The sequence below is a fragment of the Jaculus jaculus genome, chromosome 8, assembly GCF_020740685.1.
Source record: "Jaculus jaculus isolate mJacJac1 chromosome 8, mJacJac1.mat.Y.cur, whole genome shotgun sequence".
NCBI classification, from domain to species: domain Eukaryota; kingdom Metazoa; phylum Chordata; class Mammalia; order Rodentia; family Dipodidae; genus Jaculus; species Jaculus jaculus.
In genome coordinates this window covers 73,339,228-73,363,776 of record NC_059109.1, presented here as the reverse complement: position 1 = coordinate 73,363,776, position 24,549 = coordinate 73,339,228, and the positions used below count along the sequence as shown (strand labels likewise).

At 44.0% G+C, this 24,549-nt stretch overlaps 1 protein-coding gene and 1 pseudogene across 1 annotated transcript in view; one reads left to right on the top strand and one right to left on the bottom strand.

Annotated features, from left to right (window-relative positions):
• Ankle2 (ankyrin repeat and LEM domain containing 2) overlaps nt 1-2,793 on the bottom strand; it is a 29,182-nt gene extending 26,389 nt beyond the window's left edge. The window contains exon 1 of the mRNA XM_004668878.2: nt 2,613-2,793. Within this exon, the coding sequence (XP_004668935.1) occupies nt 2,613-2,793 (181 nt within the window). The remainder of the gene's footprint in view (nt 1-2,612) is intronic.
• A 264-nt stretch (nt 2,794-3,057) lies between these two features.
• On the top strand, nt 3,058-6,742 carry LOC123462968 (annotated as a pseudogene).
• Nucleotides 6,743-24,549: the final 17,807 nt, after the last annotated feature.

Here is a 24,549-nt window from a genome sequence, read left to right as displayed (position 1 = left end):
CCATTCCCTCCCTCTCCAATAAGTAAGTAAATAAATTAAATTAAATATTTAAAAAAATCTCATGCCCATATATTCATGCTGCTTTCACTTTTGGTCAAAGAAGCTTCTCTTTTCAGATGGTGGTGACAACTGGGATGACCCAAAAGGCATCATAGTGCTTAGTAGTAATGACCATGGAATATTCAGCACTGAAATAACTCTATCACAACTTCCAAGGCTCAAGGTCCCTTGCTAAAGAGGTGGCAGAAAGGATGTAAAAGCCAAAGAAAGGGTAGGAATGTTTAAATGGAACTGTTCAGAAATTAGCTTCGATATCTATGACCTGGCAGTGCCCTGCACTACCTTTACAAGACCCTTATATAGGAGGAAAAGATGATGCCATCAAAATAAAAAAGAGACTGGGCTGGAGTGATGGCTTAGCATTGAAGGCATTTGCCTGTGAAAACAAAGGACCCAAGTTCAATTCCCCAGGACCCACATAAGCCAGATGCGCAATGTGTTCTATGGGTCTGGAGTTCATTTGCATTGGCTGTTGGCACTGGTGCACCCTTTCTCTCTCTCTAATAAATAAATAAAATATCAAAAAAAATTTTTAAAGACTAATGAAGAGAGGGAAGGAATATGATGGAGAGATTTGTAAAGGAGAAAGCGGGGGAAGGAAATATCATGGTTTACTCTCTATAGTTGTCAATAAAAAAAAAAATTAAAGCCTGGTGTGGTGGTGCACTTGGGAGGCAGAGGTAGAAGGAGCGCCATGAGTTCAAGACTACCCTAAGAATACACAGTGAATTCCAGATCAGCTTGGGCTAGAGAGAGATCCTATCTCTAAAACCAAAACCAAGTATCTTCCAGCTGGTTGTGGTGGCACACAAGCCTTTAAACCCAACACTTGGGAGGCTGAGGTAGGAGGATTGATGTGAGTTCAAGACCAGCCTGAGACCACATAATGAATTCCAGGTCAGCCTGGGCTAGAACGAGACCCTACCTCGAAAAACAAACAAAATATTATTTTCCTGTCAGAACACTTGGAAACTCTTATCTTCTAGGAAGATACTGGATTTGAGAGCAAGGTGGTGAGTGAAACAAAGGTCCTGATACACAGCCTAGGAAGTATTTAAATTAGTCCAGGAAAGTACAGTACTTAGAAAGATCTAAGCACAAGCTGCAAGGGACAGTAGGCCCCTGTCAGGAGTTCCCAAAATAAACCCCAAACCCGCCCAAAGGACTTCTCAAGAGATTCCTGCTTTAGTTTATCCACTTTCTCTGTGTTGACGACTCCCGAGTTTTGTCTCCAGGCCTTTTCCCAGGTTACCAAACTAAGACACGTACTGTCTCCTTGGCAGTTCTACATGGTTAACGCCTATAAAGAATAACAGCAAGAAGGGGAACTCACACCGTTCAGTCTCTGAGCTTTCTCCCATCCCTTGCAGCTCCCCTAGCACAGGTCAAACCTCAACAGGAAACCTAGCCAACACGGCTTCTTCCCTATTCTTCTTGAGGCTCACACTTCACTAGGCAGTCGCCCCTCCTCCAAGGACATGGGCATAAAATTATCCCCTAACTCTAGCTCATTCTCTCCCCCATTCTCTCACGGCTAAAGAGCCTCCCTTCCCTTTCTTACTCCTTCCTCACACTCAATTCCAAAAGTGCTGGGTCCACAAGGTCCCAGCGCAGCAGCTTACAGTCCGTAGGTCTGGTAATCGAAAAGCCTGCTTCCTTTGTGGATCCACTCCAGGTTTTGCTAACAAACCAGCTATAAACACACAGCAACAGCTCAATCCCAACTTCTCCCACCTCCTGCTTTCCCTTCCCTCTCCAGCACCTAGCTATCCTTAGAAAGCTCGCTCCTTCCTCTCGATAAACCAGCTTCTAGTCTGGTGGTGCGACAAACGGGGCCCCCAACGACTCTTGATTCCTTGCCCCTGCCCCTCCTGAACCACTCGGCTCATAGCTGCTAATAAAATACATTTTTCTCTCAAAAGAAATTGCATCCAGAACCTCTATTCGAACCTTAACATTTAGGAACTCTCACAAAACCACAGTATTATTATTCTACTAATGAACAAGCAGGCTGAAAAAGAGTAAGTGACCTGCCCAATGTTGATTAGTCCCACAACAGTAGCGGCGGAGTCAAGACCTTAAGAGACAGAATCAAAGTCACGGCTGATCAATGCCTAAGTTGATTCACCTTGAACGCGACCACCACCCATCCATCTTCCAATCTCCTTTCCCACACCTGACTATGCCCCCCGAAAACAATCAAGGACAGCCCCATCCTTCCATTTTCTCTGGCCCTTACCTAACTGGAGTTACACCTCTGACTTCTTTCATCCTACCGAGCTCGTCATTTGCTTCACATTCTAATCATTTCCAGAATCTGACAACTTCCCACTCCTCCCCGCCCCTAGTTCAGAAAGTGTCTCCAGACTCCAGGCGCCCAGCTCGGGTGTCCTCGCAGGCCTCGCGAGGCTGCTCCTCCATTCGTAACGCCCAGAGCCAAGTCCCGCTTCTTCGGGCCCGATTCCCTGGTATCAGCCAGCCAGCCACTTCCCCACGCTGGGGTCCGGTCAGAGCGAACCTTCAGGACGCATCCACCGACCTACGCCACTTACCAGGGCGGGCGGCTGCGGCCCTGAGGGGCGGCGGCGAGGGCGCGCCGTCATGGTCCCGACTCCGCGAGCGCTTCAGCAGCCGCCCGACCAGCCAGCGCACGGCGAGGATCAGCACCGAAGCTCCTAGCAGCTCCCATGCCAGCGCCGCCCACTCGGCTGCCGCCAGCCCGGGCCACAGCATCGCCGCCGCCAGTACCCAGACAGCGACTCCCGCGCGCGGGCGTCCGCGTTGTCGCCAACGCCGCGCCCGCCTCAGGACCCCGCTCGGCCGCCTATGGCGCCGCCGGCCGAGGATCGTGCAGCGAAGCTGAGCGCGTGATCCGTCTCTGTCCACGCCCACCTGGCCAGGAAGCGAGGCTGTGACCTGGGCTTAGGTGGTGCGGGGCCAGCGAGGTCCTGACTCGAGCGCGATGCCGTCAGGCAGTGGTGTGGACAGCCTAGAGGGTTCTGACGAGCGCCTGGCTGTGGCCTGCGCGCAGTGCAGCTGCAGACTGGCTGGGTCGCGTCTTGAATTCCCCCCTCTGGTTGTTGAGTCCTGCCGGCAGGCGGGAGCTGGCACCCGGGCAGCCCGCACGGGGCGGCAGCCGAGGAACCGTGCATGCCTGGCCTGGCTCTGCAGGACGCTAGAACAGGTACTGTTAGGTGCGCTTTGGCCCAATAACCTTCGCTGCAGAATTACAGACCGCCATACCAGGCTGGAATAAACTGTGCGTCTCAGGGTGGCCTCCAACTCATGTCGATCCCCTACCTCTGTCTCCCGACTGCATGCGCCACCACACACGTCCGATTCCTCTTCCGTCAGAAAAAGCTCTCAAGTGAGGAAGCTTAAGGACACTGCCGTTTTAAAAGCTCCCTCCCCCCCAAAAAAACACCCCAAAAATAATGACCTTGTTACAGCTAGGCCTAAGTTTCAGTTTCCTGCAGAGGCAGGCAAGACTTCTGAGAAAAAACAGGAACAAAGAGCTGTTAACAGTGACCATGACTTGTGGCTGGGGGAAGATAGCTGCCCAGAGACCTAAGTCACTGCCTACAGTACCTCTGGACTATGACCAAAAATGACTAACATGAGGTAGCAGGCCCCAGAGCTGAGTTGCTTCTTGCAAAGTCTTTAAAACATGTCCAAGGATGGTAAAATCTGGGCCATAGCCAACCGAAGGTGTACAAATGTAATTGCTGCTTGATTAGCCAATCACAATAGAAGATGACCTAACCCACCTAAGAGTCCCCTAGCTGTACTTAAAAGGGGCCTGCAAGCTCATCTCAGGGTCACCATTTTATGTGAATGGTTCCCCCCTCCCCGACACATGCTGGCTGATTCTGCAGAATAGCTCTTAGATTTTACGTACTATTTGAGTCTGGTGTTTTTCTTCAGTGATTGTTGGACCCTTACATTTATTGGCTTGTCCTGGGATCGCTGGAGACCCCCCCATCAAGATTCAATACTGGAGTGTTTCTAGGGGAGCAATTGGTTCTCTGCCCATTGGTGAATTGGGGTGCTCCTCTGCACTGTGTGTCTTTGTTCTGCCCATTCCTTGTTTTTCTGGCATATCTGGTATCCGGACACAATCTGGAGGCCCACAAAGGTCAGGCAGACATGCCAATTATTACCTCTGGCCCAGGGGGTTCCAAAGATGCTCTGGACCCTCATCTGTTGGAGCTGGAGAACTCCAGTCTGGTTTTGATAGATACTGATGGTTTGCACCTGTCTGGCGGAGCATCATTTTCGGTTTCTTTTTCACTACCTGGAAGGTTTGTTTTTGTGTATGTTTGTGTCATGTTAGTCTTTTTCCACTTTCTTGTGAGACACCATGGGACAGGCAGCGCTGGTGGTGGCCGGGCTGTGAGGGTGTGGGGGGCACCACCATGGGCCTGGCCAGGCTGCAAGAGAATGTGTTTCCTGGGCAATCAAAAATCTATTCCTACATGAGCCCAAACAAGTGCTCTGGAATGCATACCCCCTTCAGGAAGAGAACTCAGCATGAAGTCAAATGCCAAGGAAAACTATTAGCTGGGATCTACAGGAAACAAGAAGAGAAAAGAAATGCTGGGAACACCATAAGAAATATTATGAAGACCGAGGGACAGAAGATCAAAGATGCCAGGAGACATCCCCTGGCACCTTTTCCAAACCAAAACTCTGAAGCAGCAGAACCTCCCAAAACTCTATCCCATCACTTGATTCTACCAATGCAGTTGTCACCAAGCATGCTCCAAAAAAGCTCCTTAAGGGCAAGCAGGCTCCCTGGAAAAAAGCTCAAGGAAAAACAGCAAAATCACAAACTCACAGATTTCTACTCAGTCCAAAGGAGTTCCAGGGAAGAGCCAAGCTGAGCTTCAGTCTGAAGAATGGAAAAGAATAGATGAGCTGATTGAGACCAGGAAGGAAGAAGGCATGCAGATTGATCTCACTGATGGCAAAGGCAGGGGTGTGATCACCACTAAGCAGTTCTGCAGGGTTGACTTTGTGGTGGGATACCATGGGGACCTCATTGAGATCACTGATGCCAAGAAGCGGGAGGTTCTATGCACAAGACCCCTCCACAGGCTGCTACATGTGCTGTTTTCAGTATATGAGCAAAACATACTGTGTGTATGCCACTCAAGAGACAAATCACCTAGGGAGACTGATCAGCCACAGCAAATGTGGGAACTGCCAAACTAAACTGCATGACATGGATGGCATGCCTCACCTCATCCTCATCACCTTGTGTGACATTGTAGCCAGAGAAGAGCTCCTGTATGACTATGGCGACCGCAGCAAGGCCTCCATTGAATCCTACCTGTGGCTGAAGCATTAGCCACGGTGGTGCCCTTCCCTCCACCTCCCTGTATTCAAAGGACAAAGTGATCTCAAAGGGGATTTTTTTTTTTACATACTTAATGTTAGTGACTTCACATATTTAGAAAAGTATAATAAGATGCCTTTTCACTGTAGTTTTTAAATATCTGTTACAGGTTTCCAAGGTGGACTTGAACAGATGGTCTTATATTACCAAAACTTTTATATTCTAGTTCTTTTTGTACCTTTTTGCATACAAGTTGAACATTCATGCTACCCATGCATGCAGTCAAAGACTCAGCACAGATTTTAGAGAAAAGAGTCAACCTTGAACTAGGAAGCTGGGCGAGGCTTTGCCCCATGTGGAGAGTCAGAACTTACCCCACACCCTAATGTCCCATGACAGGCAGGTGCAAGGGCACTGCTGCCCTCCCCCCACACCCACATGGCCTGGATGGGAAGTCTCCAAGCTCTTGTTCTCATCGTCTCAACAGATTAGCATCAAAGTGTATGAATATTTTTAAAAAGCAATGAGTTAGTCTTCCCCTCTGCTTTCTTGAAAGCTTACCTGCCTGGGGCCTGGAGGCACCAGCCAAGCACAGGCCTTCTCTTCCATGGCTTGCTGCTTTCCAAGGCACCTCAAAGCATCAGAGTAGCCATCAGAGTAGAGGTATGCTGGGTAAAGCACTTTTCCCTGAAACTGCATTCATTCTTTATAGAAATGTGAACACTGAATTTATTTAAAAAAAAATACAGAAAACAACTTACATGTATATAGGTTTTGAAGTGAGTGAAGTGGCTGTGCTTTTATTTTGGTATTCTTTTCATTTTTAATCCTTTTATTAGAGGAGATTTAAGATGGTATTCTATTCTAATCAAAAGAAAAGTTTTGTAGTGGGACCAGAAATTACTAAAACTGATCCCCTTCCCCTTTCTTTCCCTCTTGTGCTGCCAAGACCTGTTTGTTAGATTTCCTGGTGTCCTTATGAGCCTGCCAACCTCAGATACCAAGTGTGTGTGGCAGCCAGCAGGGTGCAGTGGCCAGGAAACCAGGAGAAGGCTCACATGTGACAGCAGGAGCAGGCAGCTTCCTTCTCCCTCCCTAGGGGAAGACCTGATTCTCACTTTTCACCTTCAGTCCAAGAACTGGGGCTCAGGAGCCAGGTAAATGTGAATGGATCCAGGCATGAGAACCTACCCTTGCCCTTGACCCCAGGCCTCATGGCAGTGTTACCTAAGAAAGTCTTCCCTGCAACCCTCTACCCCTTTCCCTGCTAGCCAGGGCACAGAATTGGAGGAGGATCTAACAGGAGCATCTAACTGTGAGATTAAATGTCTTGGTTGTACCTATTTTGTGATTTAGCTTTGTATTTAAATAGCAAACAAGCAAAAAAGGAAATAAGCTTGAAACTCATTTTTCATCATAAAAATGAAACAAATATTAAAATATTTATTGCTAGCCCCTGCCAAAAGAGATATAGCATATGGAAGGGGGAAAGACAAACCCCTTAAAAAAGGGAGGGAGGACCCTGTCTCCAAAAAGACCAGTGCACTTACTGTAAAGAAATAGGACACTGAAAGAATAACTGCCCCAAAAGGCAGAGGGAGAAAGGACCAAAGGTTTTGGAGATAGAAGGACTGAGTGACTGAGGGTGTCAGGGCTCACATGCCCTCCATGAGCCCTGGGTAACCTTAAAGGTGGAGGGGAAACTGGTAAAGTTCCTACTTGATACAGGGGCACAACACTGCATCCTACAACAACCTTTGGGTCCTCTGTCTAACAAGAAAACATGGGTCCAGGGGGCCACCAGAACTAACCAGTATCTGTGGACTACCCAAAGAAAGGTGGACTTGGAATGAGACTGGTAACCCATTCATTTATGGTCATCCCCAGGTGCCCATACTCATTCCTGGAACAAGACCTCCTGACCAAGATGGGGGTACAAATCTGTTTTAGCCCCGAGGGAGTACAGGTCTTTAATAAAAATGGCCCCATACACGTTCTGACTGTGTCTCTAGAGAAAGAATACAAACTGTATGCCCTGCCCCCTCCAACTACCAATAAGGAACCGTACTTGGAAAAATTATGGGAAGAAATTCCAGGAGTATGGGCAGAAAGAAATCAGATGGGGTAGCTAAACATCAGCATCCCAATTTTGGTACAACTAAAAGCTTGTGCTAGACCAGCCTGAGTCAGCCAGTACTCCATGTCTTGGGAAGCAAAAATGGGGATAACACCTCACATGAACCAGCTGTGGGAACAAGGGATATTAGTTCCTTGGCATTTGGCCTGGAATGCCCCCCCCCCCCCAGTAAGACAACTCCACTCCAATGACTACCAACCTGTGCAGGACTTAAGGGAAATTAATAGAGGAGTAGAAGACATTCACCCCACAGTGCCCAATCCATACACTCTACTGAGCAACTTGCCACCTGAGCAGGATGTCTGTACGGTGCTGGGTCTTAAAGATACATTCTTTAGCCTGCCACTGGCTCCAACTAGCCAATCCTGTTCACCTTTGAATGGAACCACCCAAAGCATGGTTTCAATGAACAGCTGACCTGGACTAGGCTACCACAAGGGTTTAAGAACTCCCCCACCATCTCTGACGAGGCACCCCATGAAGACCAGGGTGAGTACCAGCAGGCACACCCCCAAATAACCCTCCTACAGTATGTTGATGACCTCCTTATGGCTACCCCAGATGAAGAAACCTGTCATTTGGTGATTGGCGCCTTGCTCAGAGAATTGCACCGGATGGGATATCGAGTGTCTGTGAAAAAGACACAGCTCTGCCAAAGGGAGGTAATGTACTTAGGGTACATATTCAAGGGGGGGCCAACGCCTGCTGTCTCAGGCCCAGAAAGAGGCAATCTTCAGTGTCCTCACTCCCAAAACTCGACAAATTTGTGAGTTCTTGGGCATGGTGGGATTCTGTAGACTCTGGGTGCCAGAATTCATGGAAATTGCTAAACCTCTCTATGAGGCCATAAGGGGGCAGGAGAATGCCTTGGAATGGACACCAGCGATGGACAGAGCTTTCCACCCACTCAAGGAGGCACTCCTTAAAGCCCCAGCGCTGGCCCTACCACACATCTACAAGCCTTTCCACCTGTATGTGGATGAAAACAAAGGCATAGCTAAGGGGGTGCTGATTCAAACTCTAGGCCCTTGGAAAAGACCAGTAGTGTATCTATCCAAAAAGCTGGACCCAATAGCTCAAGGATGGCCAGCATACCTGCACATCATGGTGACCACCACATTGCTGGTTAAGGATGCAGATAAGATTACTATGGGACAGGAACTGATCATAATTACCCCACATACCATCAAAGGGATTCTCAAGAATCCCCCAGATTAATGGATCTCTAATAACCAACTGGTGCATTACCAGTCTCTGCTTCTAAACCCGACTCACATCCTATACTGCCTTACCTCAGCCCACAATCCAGCTACTTTACTGCCAGACCCAGACCAGGACATTACATATGACTGTTCAATGGTGTCAAGCCAAGTCCAAAACACGAGGCCAGGCCTGACAGACATCCCCTGGCTGAATGCAGAGGTGGACTACTTCACAGATGGGAGAAGTTACATGCAAGATGGAGTCAGGTATGCAGGTGCTGCAGTAGTAACTCTTGTCTCTAGTATGGGCCTCTTCACTACCACCCAGGACTTCGGCCCAGAGGGCTGAACCTATTGCCCTGACTCAGGCCCTTAAAATGGCTGAAGACAAAACTGCAAACATCTTTATGGACAGCCGATATGCCTTTGCCATAGATCATGTCCATGTGCTCATCTATAAGGAAAGGGGGCTGCTCACAGCAGAAGGAAAATCCATCAAAAATAAAGGTGAGATCCTAGCCCTATTAGAGGTGATATGGCTGCCCCTCAAGATAGCCATTATACATTACCTGGGCCATCAAAAGGGGGAAAATAAAAGCAAAAGGAAACAGAGTGGCCAGTAAGGCTGCAAAAGAGGCTACACTAGACTCCACAGCCGCAGCCTTGGTGGCTGTGATTCCACCAACGCTCCCTCTGGCACCCCATTGCAGCTCAAAAGATAAGGAAGACCTAATCAAATGCCAAGGACTCTTTTGAAAAGCAGGATGGCTCCATGTAGCTGAGGGCCAAATTATTCTCCCTTCAGAATTTGCTAAACAGCTCATTCATCAGATATCAAAATATCCATCTGGGTCTTAGAAAACCTAAGGAGCTGCTGAGAAATACTAACTACTAGCTTTTCACCTAGGATCCTTAGTGAATGAGATCATTTCCCACTGCCCTACCTGTAAGGCAGTAAATCCCTTGATGGTAGGACAAAAGGCTCCAGGAAACTGGCTACACAGAGACCAGGTGCAAACTGGGAAATAGATTACACCAAAGTCAAACCAGGTTTATATGGATACAAGTACATTTTAGTTCTTGGAGACACCTTTTCAGGCTGGGTGGAGGTGTTTTCCACCAAGAAAGAGGTGCCACCATAGTGGCTAAAAAGCTGCTAGAAGCAGCTGAAGGCCCTGGTGTGTCCATCTCTTTATCTACCTCTCTCTGTCTCTCTCAAATAAATAAAATAAAATAATTTAATTAAAAAAAAAAGCTGCTAGAAGAAATTATCCCAGGTATGGACTGCCTTCATTGTTCAGATCTGCAAATTACCTGCCTTCATATCTCAGGTAACATAGTCGCTTGTTAAGATTGTGGGGACAGATTGGAAACTTCATTGTGCCTACCACCCCCAGAGTTCAGGCCAGGTAGAAAGAATGAATCAGATCTTAAAGGAGACCTTAACTAAATTAACCCTAGAAACTGGCAGTGACTGGGTAGCCCTCCTTCCTTATGCCCTGTATAAGGCTAGAAATACCCCCTACACTCTAGGCCTAACTCCCTTTGAGATACTATATGGGAAGCCCCTTCCCCTTCTGCCTAACTTTCAACCTGAGATCCTTGCAGAATTTGACTATCAGAAGTTCATGAAATCCCTACAAGCTCTCCATAAGGTCCAAAAAACAGATTTGGCCAGACATACACCAAATCTATGAGTCAGCTCCCCCTCCTAACCCCCATTGCTTTGAGCCAGGTGATGAAGTCTGGATTAAGCAACACAATCACAAGACTCTCAAGCCACACTGAAAAGGCCATCACAAGGTAATCTTGACCAAACCCACAGCCATGAAGGTTGATGGAGTCAACCTGGATACATCACTCCAACCTCAAACCTGCAGAACAAGAGACCACTGAACAGTTGCAACACTGACAGGAGAGGCCTCCTGATGACTTGACTCCAGAAGGATGGAAGATTTAGCTCCACCCACTGGACCCACTAAAGCTAAGACTTTACAAATCCTGATCTTGATCTCTCCTATGGGTTTGGCCCTTACTGGACCTCATGAGCCATATAACCTCTCATGGGTGATTACTAACACAGCTACAGGGATGATTGCTAATTCAACGTCCCACTCAGCCCCTATTGGAACTTGGTTCCCTGATATAACATTTGACTTGTGCACATTGAGGGGATTGGGATACCTATGCTGAACTCCAAAATTGCTACCACCCATGCAGGTGCAACATGGTGCAACACAATCCCTTCTATGTTTGCCTGGGGGGCAAGATATTCAAGTCTCAGGAAACCAAATGTGGGGGTGAAGGATTGTTCTTTTGTGCAAGCTGGGCCTGCAAGTCAACAGGAACAATCTCTTGGGACCCCTCCCAGTTAAGGATGACCTCAGTATCATTCTTTTGTGCAAGCTGGGGCTGCAAGTCAACAGGAAAAATCTCTTGGGACCCCTCCCAGTTAAGGATGACCTCATTATAGTTAAGTGGAGCTCAGGGTCAGACTTACCAGGATGGGGATGTGAACTGCAGCCCAATTTCTACTCAAATGGTCTCAGTGGACCATGTGCTTTTAGTACCTGTAATCCAATCACTATTAAGTTTACCCCAAAAGGTAGAAAAGCCACCAACTGGGGAACAGGAAACACATAGTGACTATGGCTCTATAAACCAAATAGTGATTTGGGGGTATTATTCACTATTCAGCTCCTGACTCAAAAGATAAAATTCAGGCCTGAAGTACCACTAGGCCCCAATCTGATCCTGCCACCCATCAGAATGTCACCACAGGAGCAGAAGGCTGTGTCTACTGAAAGGCCCAACCTAACAAATAAGCCTAGGGTGACTTATAAGCCATCTAGGAGTCCTGTCCCAAGTCAGGAGCCCCAACTCCAATCTGGACCTTGGGACTTACTCCGGGCCACTCATCAAGTGATAAATAACTCTAGGCCTGAACTCACTGATGACTGCTGGTTCTGCTTAGATCCAAGGCCTCCCTATTATACGGGAATAGCCATCGTTGGGGGTTACACTACCTCTGAGGATAATGGGGCCTGCTGCTGGCACCACCTGGGTGTCAGGAGGTTAACTTTGGAACTGGTTGAAGGGAATGGGCTCTGCATTATAGGGGGACATAAAGCTGTCCCTCATACTCATAGACACCTATGCCACACCACCCAAAAAAACCCAAATCAGGAGATGTACCTCATCCCTCCAGATGATACCTAGTGGGCCTACTTTACTGGGTTGATTCCTATGTTCATACTTTAACTCTCAACCACACCAATGGATTCTGTGTGCTGGTCCAGCTAACTCCTAAGATCCTTTATTATTCAGGTGAAGACATGGAGACTCAACTCTTCCCTCTCCCAACCAGAAGATCAAAATGGGTAGCAGTCACTGCAGTCCTAGTCCCTACCCTGCTAGGACTCAGCATTTCCAGGGCCACTAGAGTAGGCACCTTGGCCCTAGTTCTTTAAGACAAAAATTACAAGGCCCTAGGCCTAGCAACAGATGCTGATCTATCCAAGCTAGAAAAGTCCATCTCACATCTTGAGACTTCCTTATCTTCACTAGCCGAAGTTACCCTTCAGAACAGGTGTGGACTAGACCTCCTAGTCCTCCAACAAGGTGGACTATGTCTAGCCCTAGAAAAACAATGCTGTGTTTATGCTAACCATTCTGCAATCATCAAAGAATCAATGTCTCTAATACGGAAATGATTACAAGATAGAAAAAAAAAAAAAAAAGAGAGGCAAAAATCTGAAAACTGGTATGAATCCTTTTTTAATTGTTTCCCTTGGCTCACTACCCTCCTTTCAGCAATGGCAAGGCCCCTGATGCTGTTGCTACTCGCCCTCATCTGTGGGCCCTATTTCCTTAACACTCTCATAAGGTTTTTCAACGAATGTGTATCTACCATTCAATTTATGGTATTAAAGTCCCAATATCAACCCCTAGACCCCTCTCAAGAATTTGAGATGGAACCTATCTTAAGGAGGGAATGAGAGGATCATATTTGTTCCAGTTTACAGCTAGGCCTAAGTTTCAGTTTCCCAGAGAGGCAGGCAAGACTTCTGGGAAAAACCATGAACAAAGGGCTGTTAATGAACAGCAACCTTGACATGGGGCCAGGGAAGATAGCTGCTCAGGGGCCTGAGTCAGTTGCTGCAATACCTCTGGACTATAACCAAAAAGGACTTGCCCAAGAAAGTGGGCTCCAGGGCTGAGTCAGTTCCTGCAAAGTCTCTAAAACATGTCTAAACATGTTCAAGGATGGTAAAATCTGGGCCACAGCCAACCAAAGGTGTACAAATGTAACTGCTACTTGCTTAGCCAATCACATTAGAAGATGACCTAACCCTCCTAAGATTCTGCTAGCTGTGCTTAAAAGGGGCCTGCAAGCTCCTCTCAGGGTTGCCATTTTGTATGAATGGTTGCCCCTCACAGGCTGGCTGGTTCTGCAGAATAAACGCTCTTTGCTTTTATATTACTATTTGAGTCCAGGGTCTGTCTTCAGCGATTCTCAGACCCTTGCAACATCAATGTCAGATGTAGGTCTGGGCAACATCAGAACTGCAGTTGTTTCCCATGTTTGGGGATATGGGAAGTCTTGAAGGTGTTATCAATGCAGATGTTGGCCCTCTTAGAGAGTTAGGAGGTTTGCAACTGAAAGGTGCTCTAGTATGCCCGGAAGTGTTAACTATTTTATTCCCCCAGCAAATGGAGTCAGGGCCTGCTTAAGACCATACAGCCTTATTTTAGTTAGATCTGATCTGTGGAGCCTGCCCAAATCTTTGAAGCTCCAGAGTTGGGGTTATTATGGACATCATGGCAGAAACCCTGTGCTGTAGTTCTGCCTGACGCTCAAAGCACAGACTTTTTCTAGTACAAAAGGAAGGACCTAGCCTGGTGGGGTGACATATGCCTTTAATTCCATCACTTGGGAGATAGAAGTAGGAGAGTTGCTAAATTCAGGACCAGCCTGGGACTACAAAGAGCATTCCCAGATAGCCCAGGCTAGAGTAAAACCCTGCCTCAAGAAAAGAAAAAAAAAAAAAAAAGGCAGATCCTTCTGGCCAGATGCTTGTGGCATTGTGATGGAGTGAGATCCAAGAGATCCAAGTCATCATGGCCTAAAGTGAAAGCCTACCTCAAAACACACACACACACACACACACAAAGCCTTTTTGGTACACATCTTTAATCTCAGCACTTGGGAGGCAGAGGTAGGAGGATTACCGTGAGAGTTGGAGGCCACCCTGAGACTACATAATGAATTCCAGGTCAGCCTGGGCTAGAGCAAGACCTTCCCTCAAAAAACCAAAAAGGGGGAAAAATATCAACCCCAAACAAACAAAAAGGATATTATTAGGTCCCAGGACAGAGCCCTCATGAATAGCAAAGGACATCTGAGTCCCTTCCACTTCCTACCAGGTGAAGATACAGTACAAAGACATCTAAGGACCAAGTAATAAGCACCAGACACTGAATATGCAAGCACCTTGAATGATCTTGGACTTCAAGGAATTTTTGTTCTCTATAAACCATCCTGTTGCTGTATTTTTTGTTTTTTGCTTTTTGCCCCTCCCCCCTGGAAGGGTCTTACTCTATTCACTCTAGCCCAGGCTGACCTGGAATTCACTATGTAGTCCCAGGTTGGCCTCAAACTAACTGTGATCCTACTACCTCTACCGCCTGAATACCACACCCGGCTATTCTTGCTGGGTTTTTTCATTTTCTTTTTCTTTCTTTTCTTTCTTTCTTTCTTTCTTTTTTTTTTTTTTTTTTTTTTTTTTGGTTTTTCGACGTAGGGTCTCACTCTGGTCCAGGCTGACCTGGAATTAACTCTGTCATCTCAGGGTGGCCTTGAACTCATGGCAATCCTCCTACCTCTGCCTCCCAAGTGCTGGGATTAAAGGCGTGCACCACCACGCCCAGCTTCTTTTTTCTTTTTTAAGATTCCAGACCTGGGGCTGGAGAGCTGGCTTAGTGGTTAAGCGCTTGCCTGTGAAGCCTAAGGACTCCAGTTCGAGGCTCGATTCTCCAGGACCCATGTTAGCCAGATGCACAAGGGGCCACATGCGTCTGGAGTTCGTTTGCAGTGGCTGAAAGCCTTGGCGCACCCATTCTAAATCCCCCCCACTTTCTGTCTCTCTCTCTCTTTCTCCCTCTGTCACTCTCAAATAAATAAATAAAAATGAACAAAAAAATTAAACAAAAAAGATTCCAGACCTTTATTTTGTCTTTAAGAGGAAAATAAAATTGTTTCAAGGACATTGACACTGTGTGTTCCAAGCAAAGCAATGCCACAACTTCATGTGGTTAGTTTCCATTCAAATACATCCTGAAACTATCAATAATGGGCACATCACACTAGATATGGTCTCAGATGAATTCACAACAAGGCAAATTGTGTCCTTACAGTGAACTTTTAGGGAAAATTCCCCTATATACCACCATATGCTTATGCATTATTGAGCATGTATATCATTAAACACAGGTGCATTCTGGGAAAAGATAGTGAGCACTGAACAAAGGATTATATAACCCAAGCTTGTCAATTAAAACAGAAAGTCTTACTCCTCATAACTAACTCCTCCTCCTCCTGGACCCTCAAAAGAAAGCACCGAGAGGCTACCTGATACTCTAGAGAAACCTAGTTGAGCCTACTGATCCCTCACACTTTGTTTACCCTGTACTGTGCATTAAGTAAAACTCCTTACTTGTGTGTGCTTTTTAAATTCTTTGAATAAGATGCCAAGAACCTGGAAGCACCATCAAGATAAGACCACCAGAAATATTTTCACTGGGATTTAGTTACTTTATTAGAAAAGAAATGCTTTCTTAAGACAAAGACCCTCCAGTTAAAAAAAAAAAATGTATGAAAAATTATGTTATAAGTATGAAATAAATTTTTGCTTAAAGAAAAGATTTCAATAAAAGCAAATGCTTCTAAAGATGAGAAAAGATGGCCAATTAGTTTATCCAAGGGTAAAGAGTTGTTCCAAAATGTAAATGGAAAAAATTAAAGACAAAACCAGAAAACTCCACATAAAAAGTCTGAATACGAAACAAAAAGGGGACTTCCGGTTAAGATGGTGGCGTAGGTACCATGCCAAAGCAGCCTGGTGGGGGGGCGGGGAAAGACCAAAAAAACTCAGCAAATTACACACTTTTACTAAAAAGTGAGGTGTATAGGAAATTGAAGTGGCAGCGGAGAAGTAGAAGAGATACAGAGCATCCAGAGCCCGCACAGGCCGGCAAAAGCAGCACCCCAGCAGCTCCGCCAACCGTGGCGGCGGTGGTGGCAGCACAGTAAAGCCGCCAGACTTGGCTCCCGCCGCAGGAAAAGCCAGGTGCGGGGAGCTTCCCCTCACACTGGCGCTCTCCACAACTCAAGAAATGTGAAGGGAGAGCAGCAGTGAGCAATGGAGGAGCAGTCCACGAGGTAGAAGAACATGTGGAACAGTGAGAGAACTAGAGCAGCTGTGGCTCCCTCCCCTCCACCACCACCTGTGCCCAGCTTCAGCAAACATAGCAGTGGTCCTGGGACCCGGCCATGCCAACTTGAGCCAACAGCGCGACCCAGGCAGGAGCAGAGTACGGCAGCAACATCAGTGGCTCCAACACCGGTAACAGCAGCCCAAGCAGCAGATCCAGTAGCCGCAGTAGAGGCAGACCCAGAAGCAGCAGATTCAGTGGCAGCAGTGGCAGTGGACCAAGCAGCAACAGCGGTGGCTCCAGCAGTGGAAGCTACAGCAGCAGCAGTAGCAACAGACCCAGCAGAGGCAGCTTTAGCAGCAGCAGTTCCAGCAGCGGGTGTGCAGATCTGCAGGGCCACAGTTGCCAGGCTCGGTTTGCACCACAGGAAAAGACAGTGCCCAACTCCAGAAATCAGAACAGTAGGCCAATGGCCCAGGCAGCAACTTGACTGAGACCAAAATCATCCAAGGTAACTGGGATTGCACCAGGGAAGGGTCTCACTTGGTCACAAGCTGACTTGGATCCCTCAGCAGGCCAGAAATCTTAACCTCTATGTTGATAGAGGATCTGGTTGTTATAATAACTACTCTGGCATACATACTTGGGGCTGTTTTTGATTGGATGTACATTAACTTTTAGAAGCTAACTGTATTTTATTCCACTCAGCCTACTTGAATACTCCCATAGCAGGGAAACTCAACCTCTAGGAGAACCTTTGTAGATACTCTGAGAGTCTTAAGAGCCATGCCTAACACCTTAAGCTCCTACCTTGAAAATATATAACATCAAATCAATTGATACAGCTAAGAATACACAGCTAGCTAGAAAATCCAAGCATTAACTTAATCCAAGATGCAAAAATATATACATTATAACACAAGAAACATTAAAAAGCAAGATGATATAAATCCACCTAAAAGTATTAATGCATCAGAAATGACTGCCAATGAGTACGATTTAGAGGAAATGCCTGAGAAAGATTTCAAAAGAATGATTGTAAATATGTTCAAAGCAGTCAGAGAACAAATCAAAGGAGTCAAAGAGGAAATCAAAGGAATCAAAGAAGATGCAGGACACCAATTTCATGAAATAAAGAAAGCAATACAAGACATAACTAAGGAAATAGAAACAATAAAGAAAAACCAGTCAGAATTACTAGCAATGAAGAGCACAGTTAATGAAATAAAAAACTGTAGAAAATCTCACCAGTAGAATGGATAAAGGAGAGGACAGAATATCTAAGCGAGAAGACCAGGTGGCAGATCTAATACAGTCCACAAAAGAGAAAGACAAACTTATAGAAAAGTATGAGTGGGAATATCTGCCGCGGACTGACTCTCGGGGAGATCAGGACTGAGGGAGAACAAGGGCGAAGGCTCAAGGAGAACTCGGGATTCAGCGAGGAAATGACAGACAGACACACTCTAAGTTGAATATGCTGTTGCAATTTACTGAAGGTTTCATGAAGGTTTTATACAGATTGAACAAGGAAACTTAGTAAGCCAACAAGTGATCTCAGAAATCATTAATCTAAACAATCTTAAGTATTGTTTTATTCTAAGCATACATGTGATATTTATCAGGCAGGAATGTACCCATTTTTTAAGAAGGACATCTTGCACCATTGACCACAGCTTTACATGAATAGAAGCTTGGGGTAAGGGATGTAAGGTGAACAATAGGTTATTTATTTTTTATAAACTGAGCAGAGAGCCATCTCTTTCCACTTATTAGATTATTTATATAATCCTCATATTTATTATAAAAGTGTTTCTATCCAAAAGACCACCAATATTTTAAGGCTGGTTTAATGTTTTCCAGGAATTCTTTTCTTATTTGTCTAGAGTATAAGCACCAAGGCTTACGTGTCCTTGCTAAGCATTTCATAAATAGAAGAGAATGCCATAGCCTCCTTTTTTCTTTACAATTCACCCATCTATTACCGAATTCATCACATCCTCCCTCATAGGGGAGTGGATCTAAGTAGTTCCCAGCTCTGGGAGTCTACTAACAGCCCTTGATCAAGTACTGAACATATCCCCCAGGAAGTTTCCTGGTGGGAATGCCTAAGTTTTGTAGCTCCTTTTCTGTAGAACTGTCATGCTTCTTATGAACACTACCGATCAACATTTCTACTTTCACTTTCTCAGGATCAGTATTGTTTTAAAACATCATAAGCTGTTTCTACTCTACACCATCTAAAAACTGTTCTAGAGTTAATTTTTTATTCCTAGTAGAGTTATACATTCCCTCCATTGCCCTAATCATAGGAGGGGCACATTCAATGTTTAGATTGTTTCTTGTACTCTGATTGCGTGCATGAATACCAGTAAGCGTAGTGTAGAACTAGCTGTTCTTTGACAAACAACCAGAAGAAAGCAGAAAAGAAATAAAGCACAGAAAATAGCCCACTGGTGCCAGCAATTAGGTCGTCGTGACTTCTTATAGGCAGCAGGAACCATGACAGTAGCTGACTGCCAAGGGGTCACCGGGGGCATCCCTCCGAGGAGTGCTGGCCCTCTGTCCTCAGCTCTCTTCCAGTGCAGAAGCATCTCTGCTTGCTACACAGGCGAGGTCGAGTTGACGTAGCAAATATCAAGATATTCAGGACACTATGAAAAGATCAAATATAAGAATTCAGGGCATAGTAGAAGGAGAATTCCACTCCGAAGGCATAGTAGGTGTCTTCAACAAAATCATAGAAGAAAATTTCCCCCAAATTGGGAAAGAAGTGCCAATGCAGATACAGGAAGTCATTAGAACCCAAGCCAGAGAAAACCTGGAAAGAACCTCTCCTTGCCATATTATAATCAAACTTCCAAACACACACACCAAAGAAAAAATATTGAAAGCAGTGAGAGAGAAAAATCAAGTTACCTACAAAGGCAAGCACATCGGGATTACAGCAGATTCTCAACACAAACTTTAAAAGCCAGAAGGGCTTGGAGTGATGTATTCCAAGTTCTGAAAGATAACAACTGTCAACCAAGGTTACTTTATCCTGCAAAGCTATCCATTCAAATAGACGGAGAAATAAAGATATTCCATGACAAAAGCAGGTTAAGGGAGTATTTGAAGACAAAACCAGCTCTACAGAAATTACACGATATAATCTTGCAAAGGTGAAGAATAGGAAAAGCACACATATAAGGAACCTAGAAAAAACAAGCAATACTCAAATACTAGTTAACACGAGAAAGCAAAGGTTGAACCAAACCACACACACAAAAAAATGGCAAACACGGGCGTGGTGGCGCATGCCTTTAATCCCAGCACTTGGGAGGCAGAGGTAAGAGGATTGCCATGAGTTCAAGGCCACCCTGAGACTACAGAGTTAATTCCAGGTCAGCCTGGACCAGAGTGAGACCCTACCTCGAAAAACCAAAAAAAAAAAAAAAAAAAAAAAAAAAGGCAAACATAAATACATACCTTTCAATAATCTCTTAATATCAACAACCTAAATGCCCCAATGAAAAGACATAGGTTTGTAGACTGGGTTCAAAAGCAGGATCCTACAATTTGTTGTCTCCAAGAAACTCACCTTCCTACAAAGGATAGACATTATCTTAGGGTGAAAGGTTGGAAGGTGGTGTTTCAAGCAAATGGGCCAAGAAAGCAAGCAGGGGTTGCTATCCTAATATCTGACAAGCTAGACTTTAGTCCAATGTTAGTCAAGAAAGATAAGGAAGGTCATTTTATATTGATTAAGGGCACACTCCAACAGGAGGACATTACAATCCTAAACATATATGCACCTAACATGGGGGCTCCCAAATTCATCAAACAAACACCATTAGAACTAAGGTCACAAATAACACTGAACACAGTGGTGGTGGGTGACTTCAACACCCCACTCTCATCAATTGACAGGTCATCCTGGGAAAAAATAAACAGAGAGGCATCTGGACTAAATGAGGTCATACAAGGAATGGACCTAACAGATATCTACAGGACATTTCATCCAAAGGCTGCAGAATATACATTCTTTTCAGCAGCACATGGAACATTCTCTAAACTAGACCATATATTAGGACACAAAGCAAATCTTAACAAATTCAGGAAAATTGAAATAATTCCTTGCATTTTCTCTGACCACAATGGAATTAAACTACAAATCAGTAGCAAGAAAGGCTATATAGCATACACAAAATCATGGAAACCAAACAATACACTACTAAATGATGAATGGGTAAATGAATAAATCAAGAAGGAAATCAAAAAATTTATAGAGTCAAACGATAATAAGAACACAACATATCAAAATCTCTGGGACACAATGAAGGCATTTCTAAGAGGTAAATTTATAGCGTTAAGTGCCTATATTAAGAAATTAGAAAGGTCGCAAGTAAACGACCTAATGCTTTGCCTTAAAGCCTTGGAAAAAGAAGAACAAGGCAAACCAAAATCAGTAGATGGGAAGAAATAATGAAGATTAGGGCAGAAATTAATGAAATAGAAACAAACAAACAAAAAAAAAAAAAACAATCCAAAGAATTAATGAAACAAAGAGTTTGTTCTTTGAAAGGATAAACAAGATTGATAAATCCTTAGCAAATCTGACCAAAAGAAAGAGAGAAGAGACACAAATTAGTAAAATCTGAGATGAAAAAGGTAACATCACAACAGATTCCAGAGAAATTCAAAAAATCATAGGACATACTATAAAAGCATATGCTCCACAAAGTATGAAAATCTGAAAGAAATGGATGATTTCCTTGATTTATATGACCTACCTAAATTAAATCAAAATGAGATTAATCACTTATATAGACCTATAACAAATGAGGAGATCTGAACAGTTATCAATAATCTCCCAACTAAAAAAAGCACAGGCCCAGATGGCATCACTGCCAAATTTTACCAGACCTTTGAGGAAGAGCTAACACCATTGCTTCTTAAGCTTTTCCAGGAAATAGAAAAAGAAGGAATTCTACCAAACTCCTTCTACGAGGCCAGCATCACCCTGATTCTAAAACCAGGCAAAGATAGAACAAAAAAAGAAAATTACAGACCAATCTTCTTCATGAACATAGATGCAAAAATTCTCAACAAAATATTGGCAAACAGAGTATAAGAACATATCAAAAAGGTCATTCACCCTCACCAAGTAGGCTTTATCCCAGAGATGCAGGGATGGTTCAATATACGCAATTCTATAAATGTAATACATTATATAAACGGGTTGAAGGACAAAAATCACATGATCATCTCATTGTACGCAGAGAAAGCACTTGACAAAATCCAACACCCTTCATGATAAAAGTCCTACAGAGACTGGGAATAGAAGGAACATATCTCAATATAATAAAATCTATTTATGACAAGCCTACAGTCAACATATTACTAAATAGGGAAAAACTGGAAGCTTTTCCACTGAAATCAGGAACAAGACAAGGGTGTCCACGATCCCCACTTTTATTTAATATAGTTTTGGAAGTTTTAGCCATAGCAATAAGGCAAGAGACACATAAAAGGGATATAAATTGGAAAGGAAGAGATCAAGTTATCATTATTTGCAGATGACATGATTCTATACATAAAGGACCCTAAAGACTCTACTATCAAACTGTTCGAGCTGATCAAAACCTATAGCCATGTAGCAGGATACAAAATAAATACACAGAAATCAGTAGCCTTCATATATGCTAACAACAAACACACAGAGGATGAAATCAGAGAATCACTTCCATTCACAATTGCATCAAAAAAAAATAAATAAATAAAGTACCTTGGAATAAACCTAACCAAGGAAGTAAAGAATCTCTACAATGAGAACTTTAAAACACTCATGCAAGAAATTGCAGAAGACACTAGAAAGTGGAGAAACATCCCTTGTTCCTGGATTGGAAGATCAATATTGTGAAAATGGCAATATTACCAAAAGCAATCTACAAATTTAATGCAATCCCTATCAAAATTCCAAAGGCATTCTTCATGGAAATAGAAAAAAACAATCCAAAAATTCATTTGGAATCACAAAAACCTCAAATATCTAAAATAATAGTGAGCAACACAAATAAGGCTGGTGGTATCACCATACCTGATTTTAACGTATACTACAGAGCCATAGTAACAAAAACAGCGTGGTACTGGCACAAAAACAGACATGTAGATCAGTGGAACAGAATAGAGGACCCAGATGTAAGCCCAAGTAGCTATAGCCATCTGATATTTGATAAAAATGCCAAAAAATATTCATTGGAGAATAGAGAGCCTCTTCAGCAAATGGTGTTGGGGAAACCAGATATATATCTGCAGAGGGATGAAAATAGATTCTTCTCTCTCGCCATGCACAAGAATTAAGTCCAAATGGATTAAAGACCTTAACATCAGACCTGAAACTCTGAAACTGCTAGAGGAAAAAGTAAGGGAAACCCTTCAACATATTGGTCTTGGCAAAGACTTTCTGAATACAACCCCAATTGCTCAGGCAATATAACCACAGATTAAGCACTGGGACCTAATGAAATTACAAAGATTTTGCACTGCAAAGGGCACAGTGAAAAAAGCAAAGAGGCAACCTACAGAATGGGAAAAAATCTTCGCCAGCTGTATATCTGATAGTGGATTAATATCTAGGATATACAAAGAACTCAAAAAGTTAAATAATAAGGAATCAAACAATCCAATCCAAAAATGGGCTATGGAGCTAAATAGAGAGTTCTCAAAGGAAGAAATATGAATGGCATATAAGCATTAAAAAAATGTTCTGTGTCATTAGTCATCAGGGAAATGCAGATTGAAACTACCTTGAGATTCCATCTCACTCCTGTCAGATTGGCCACCATCATGAAAATAAATGATCATAAATGTTGGTGGGGATGTGGAAAAAAAGGAACCCTTCTACACTGCTAGTGTGAATGCAATCTGGTCCAGCCATTGTGGAAATCAGTATGGAGGTTCCTAAAACTGCTAAAGATTGATCTACCATATGACCCAGATATAGCACTCCTAGGCATATATCTGAAGGAATCGTCTCATTTCCTTAGAAGTATGTGCTCAACCATGTTTATTGCTGCTCAACTTATAATATCTGGGAAATGGAACCAGCCTAGATGTCCCTCAACTGATGAGTGGATAATGAAGATGTGGCACATTTATACAATGGAGTTCTACTCAGCGGTAAAGGAAAATGAAGTTATGAAATTTGCAGAAAAATTGATCGACCTGGAAACGATTATACTAAGTGAGGTATCCCAGGCCTAGAAAGCCAAGTGCCACATGTTCTCCCTCATATGTGGATCCTAGCTACAGATGATTGGGCTTCTGCGTGAGAAGGAAAATACTTACTAGTAGAGTCCAGTAAGTTAAAAAGGAGACATAAAGGGAAGAGAAAGGAAGGGAGGAGGGTACTTAATATGTTGATATTATATATATGTAAGTACAATGATTGAGATGGGGAGGTAATATGATGGAGAATGGAATTTCAAAGGGGAAAGTGTGTGGTGAGGAAGGAGTTAATTTCCATAGGATATTTTTTTATAATCATGGAAAATGCTAATAAAAATTAAAAAAATAAAATTGAAAAAAATAAAATAAAATAAAATGATTGGCTATGCAAGCAGAAAAAAAAAAAAAAAAGAAAGTAAGAAAGAAAAGAAAAGAAACATGAAGAGAAGCTGGGCATTGTGGTGCCTGTCTTTAATCTCAGCACTCGGGAGGCAGAGGTGGGAGGATCACCATGAGTTCGAGGCCAGCCTTAGACTACATAATGAATGCAGGTCAGCCTGAGCTAGAATGAGAACCTACCGTGAAAAACCAAAAAAAAAAAAAAAAAAAAAAAAAAAAAGAAAGAAAGAAAGAAAGAAAGGAAAGAAACAAAAAGGGGCTAGATAAATGGCTTAGCAGTTAAGGCACTTACTTGTGAAACCTAAGGACCCAGGGACCCATTTAAGCCAGATGCAAGAGGTGGTGTATGTATCTCGAGTTCCTTTGCAGTGGCCAGAGACCCTGGCACACCCATTCTCTCTACCTGCCGCTTTGTCTCCCTCTGAAATAAATAAATAAGTATCAAAAAGGCTGGGTTTCATTATTAAAAAGAAAAAGAAAAAGAAAAAGAAACAAAATGTTAGGTCCGGACAAAATAGAGTCACCAAGGACATCAGGAAGGGGACAGAGACATAAGGAAATGGGTCATCCACATTTCTCAGGGAACCGCCCAGTCATTATCCCTTTCTTGCCTAACAATGTCCCAGATCTAGGTTTCCTGCCCTCTTATCTCCCACCTGGTCACCATTCTGGTCTCACATTCTAGCTATTTCCCTTCCTCCCCTTACTCCAACTGAAGAACTCTATATAGCCCACTGTCTGTAGTCTCAAAGTTGACTGTGCTCTGC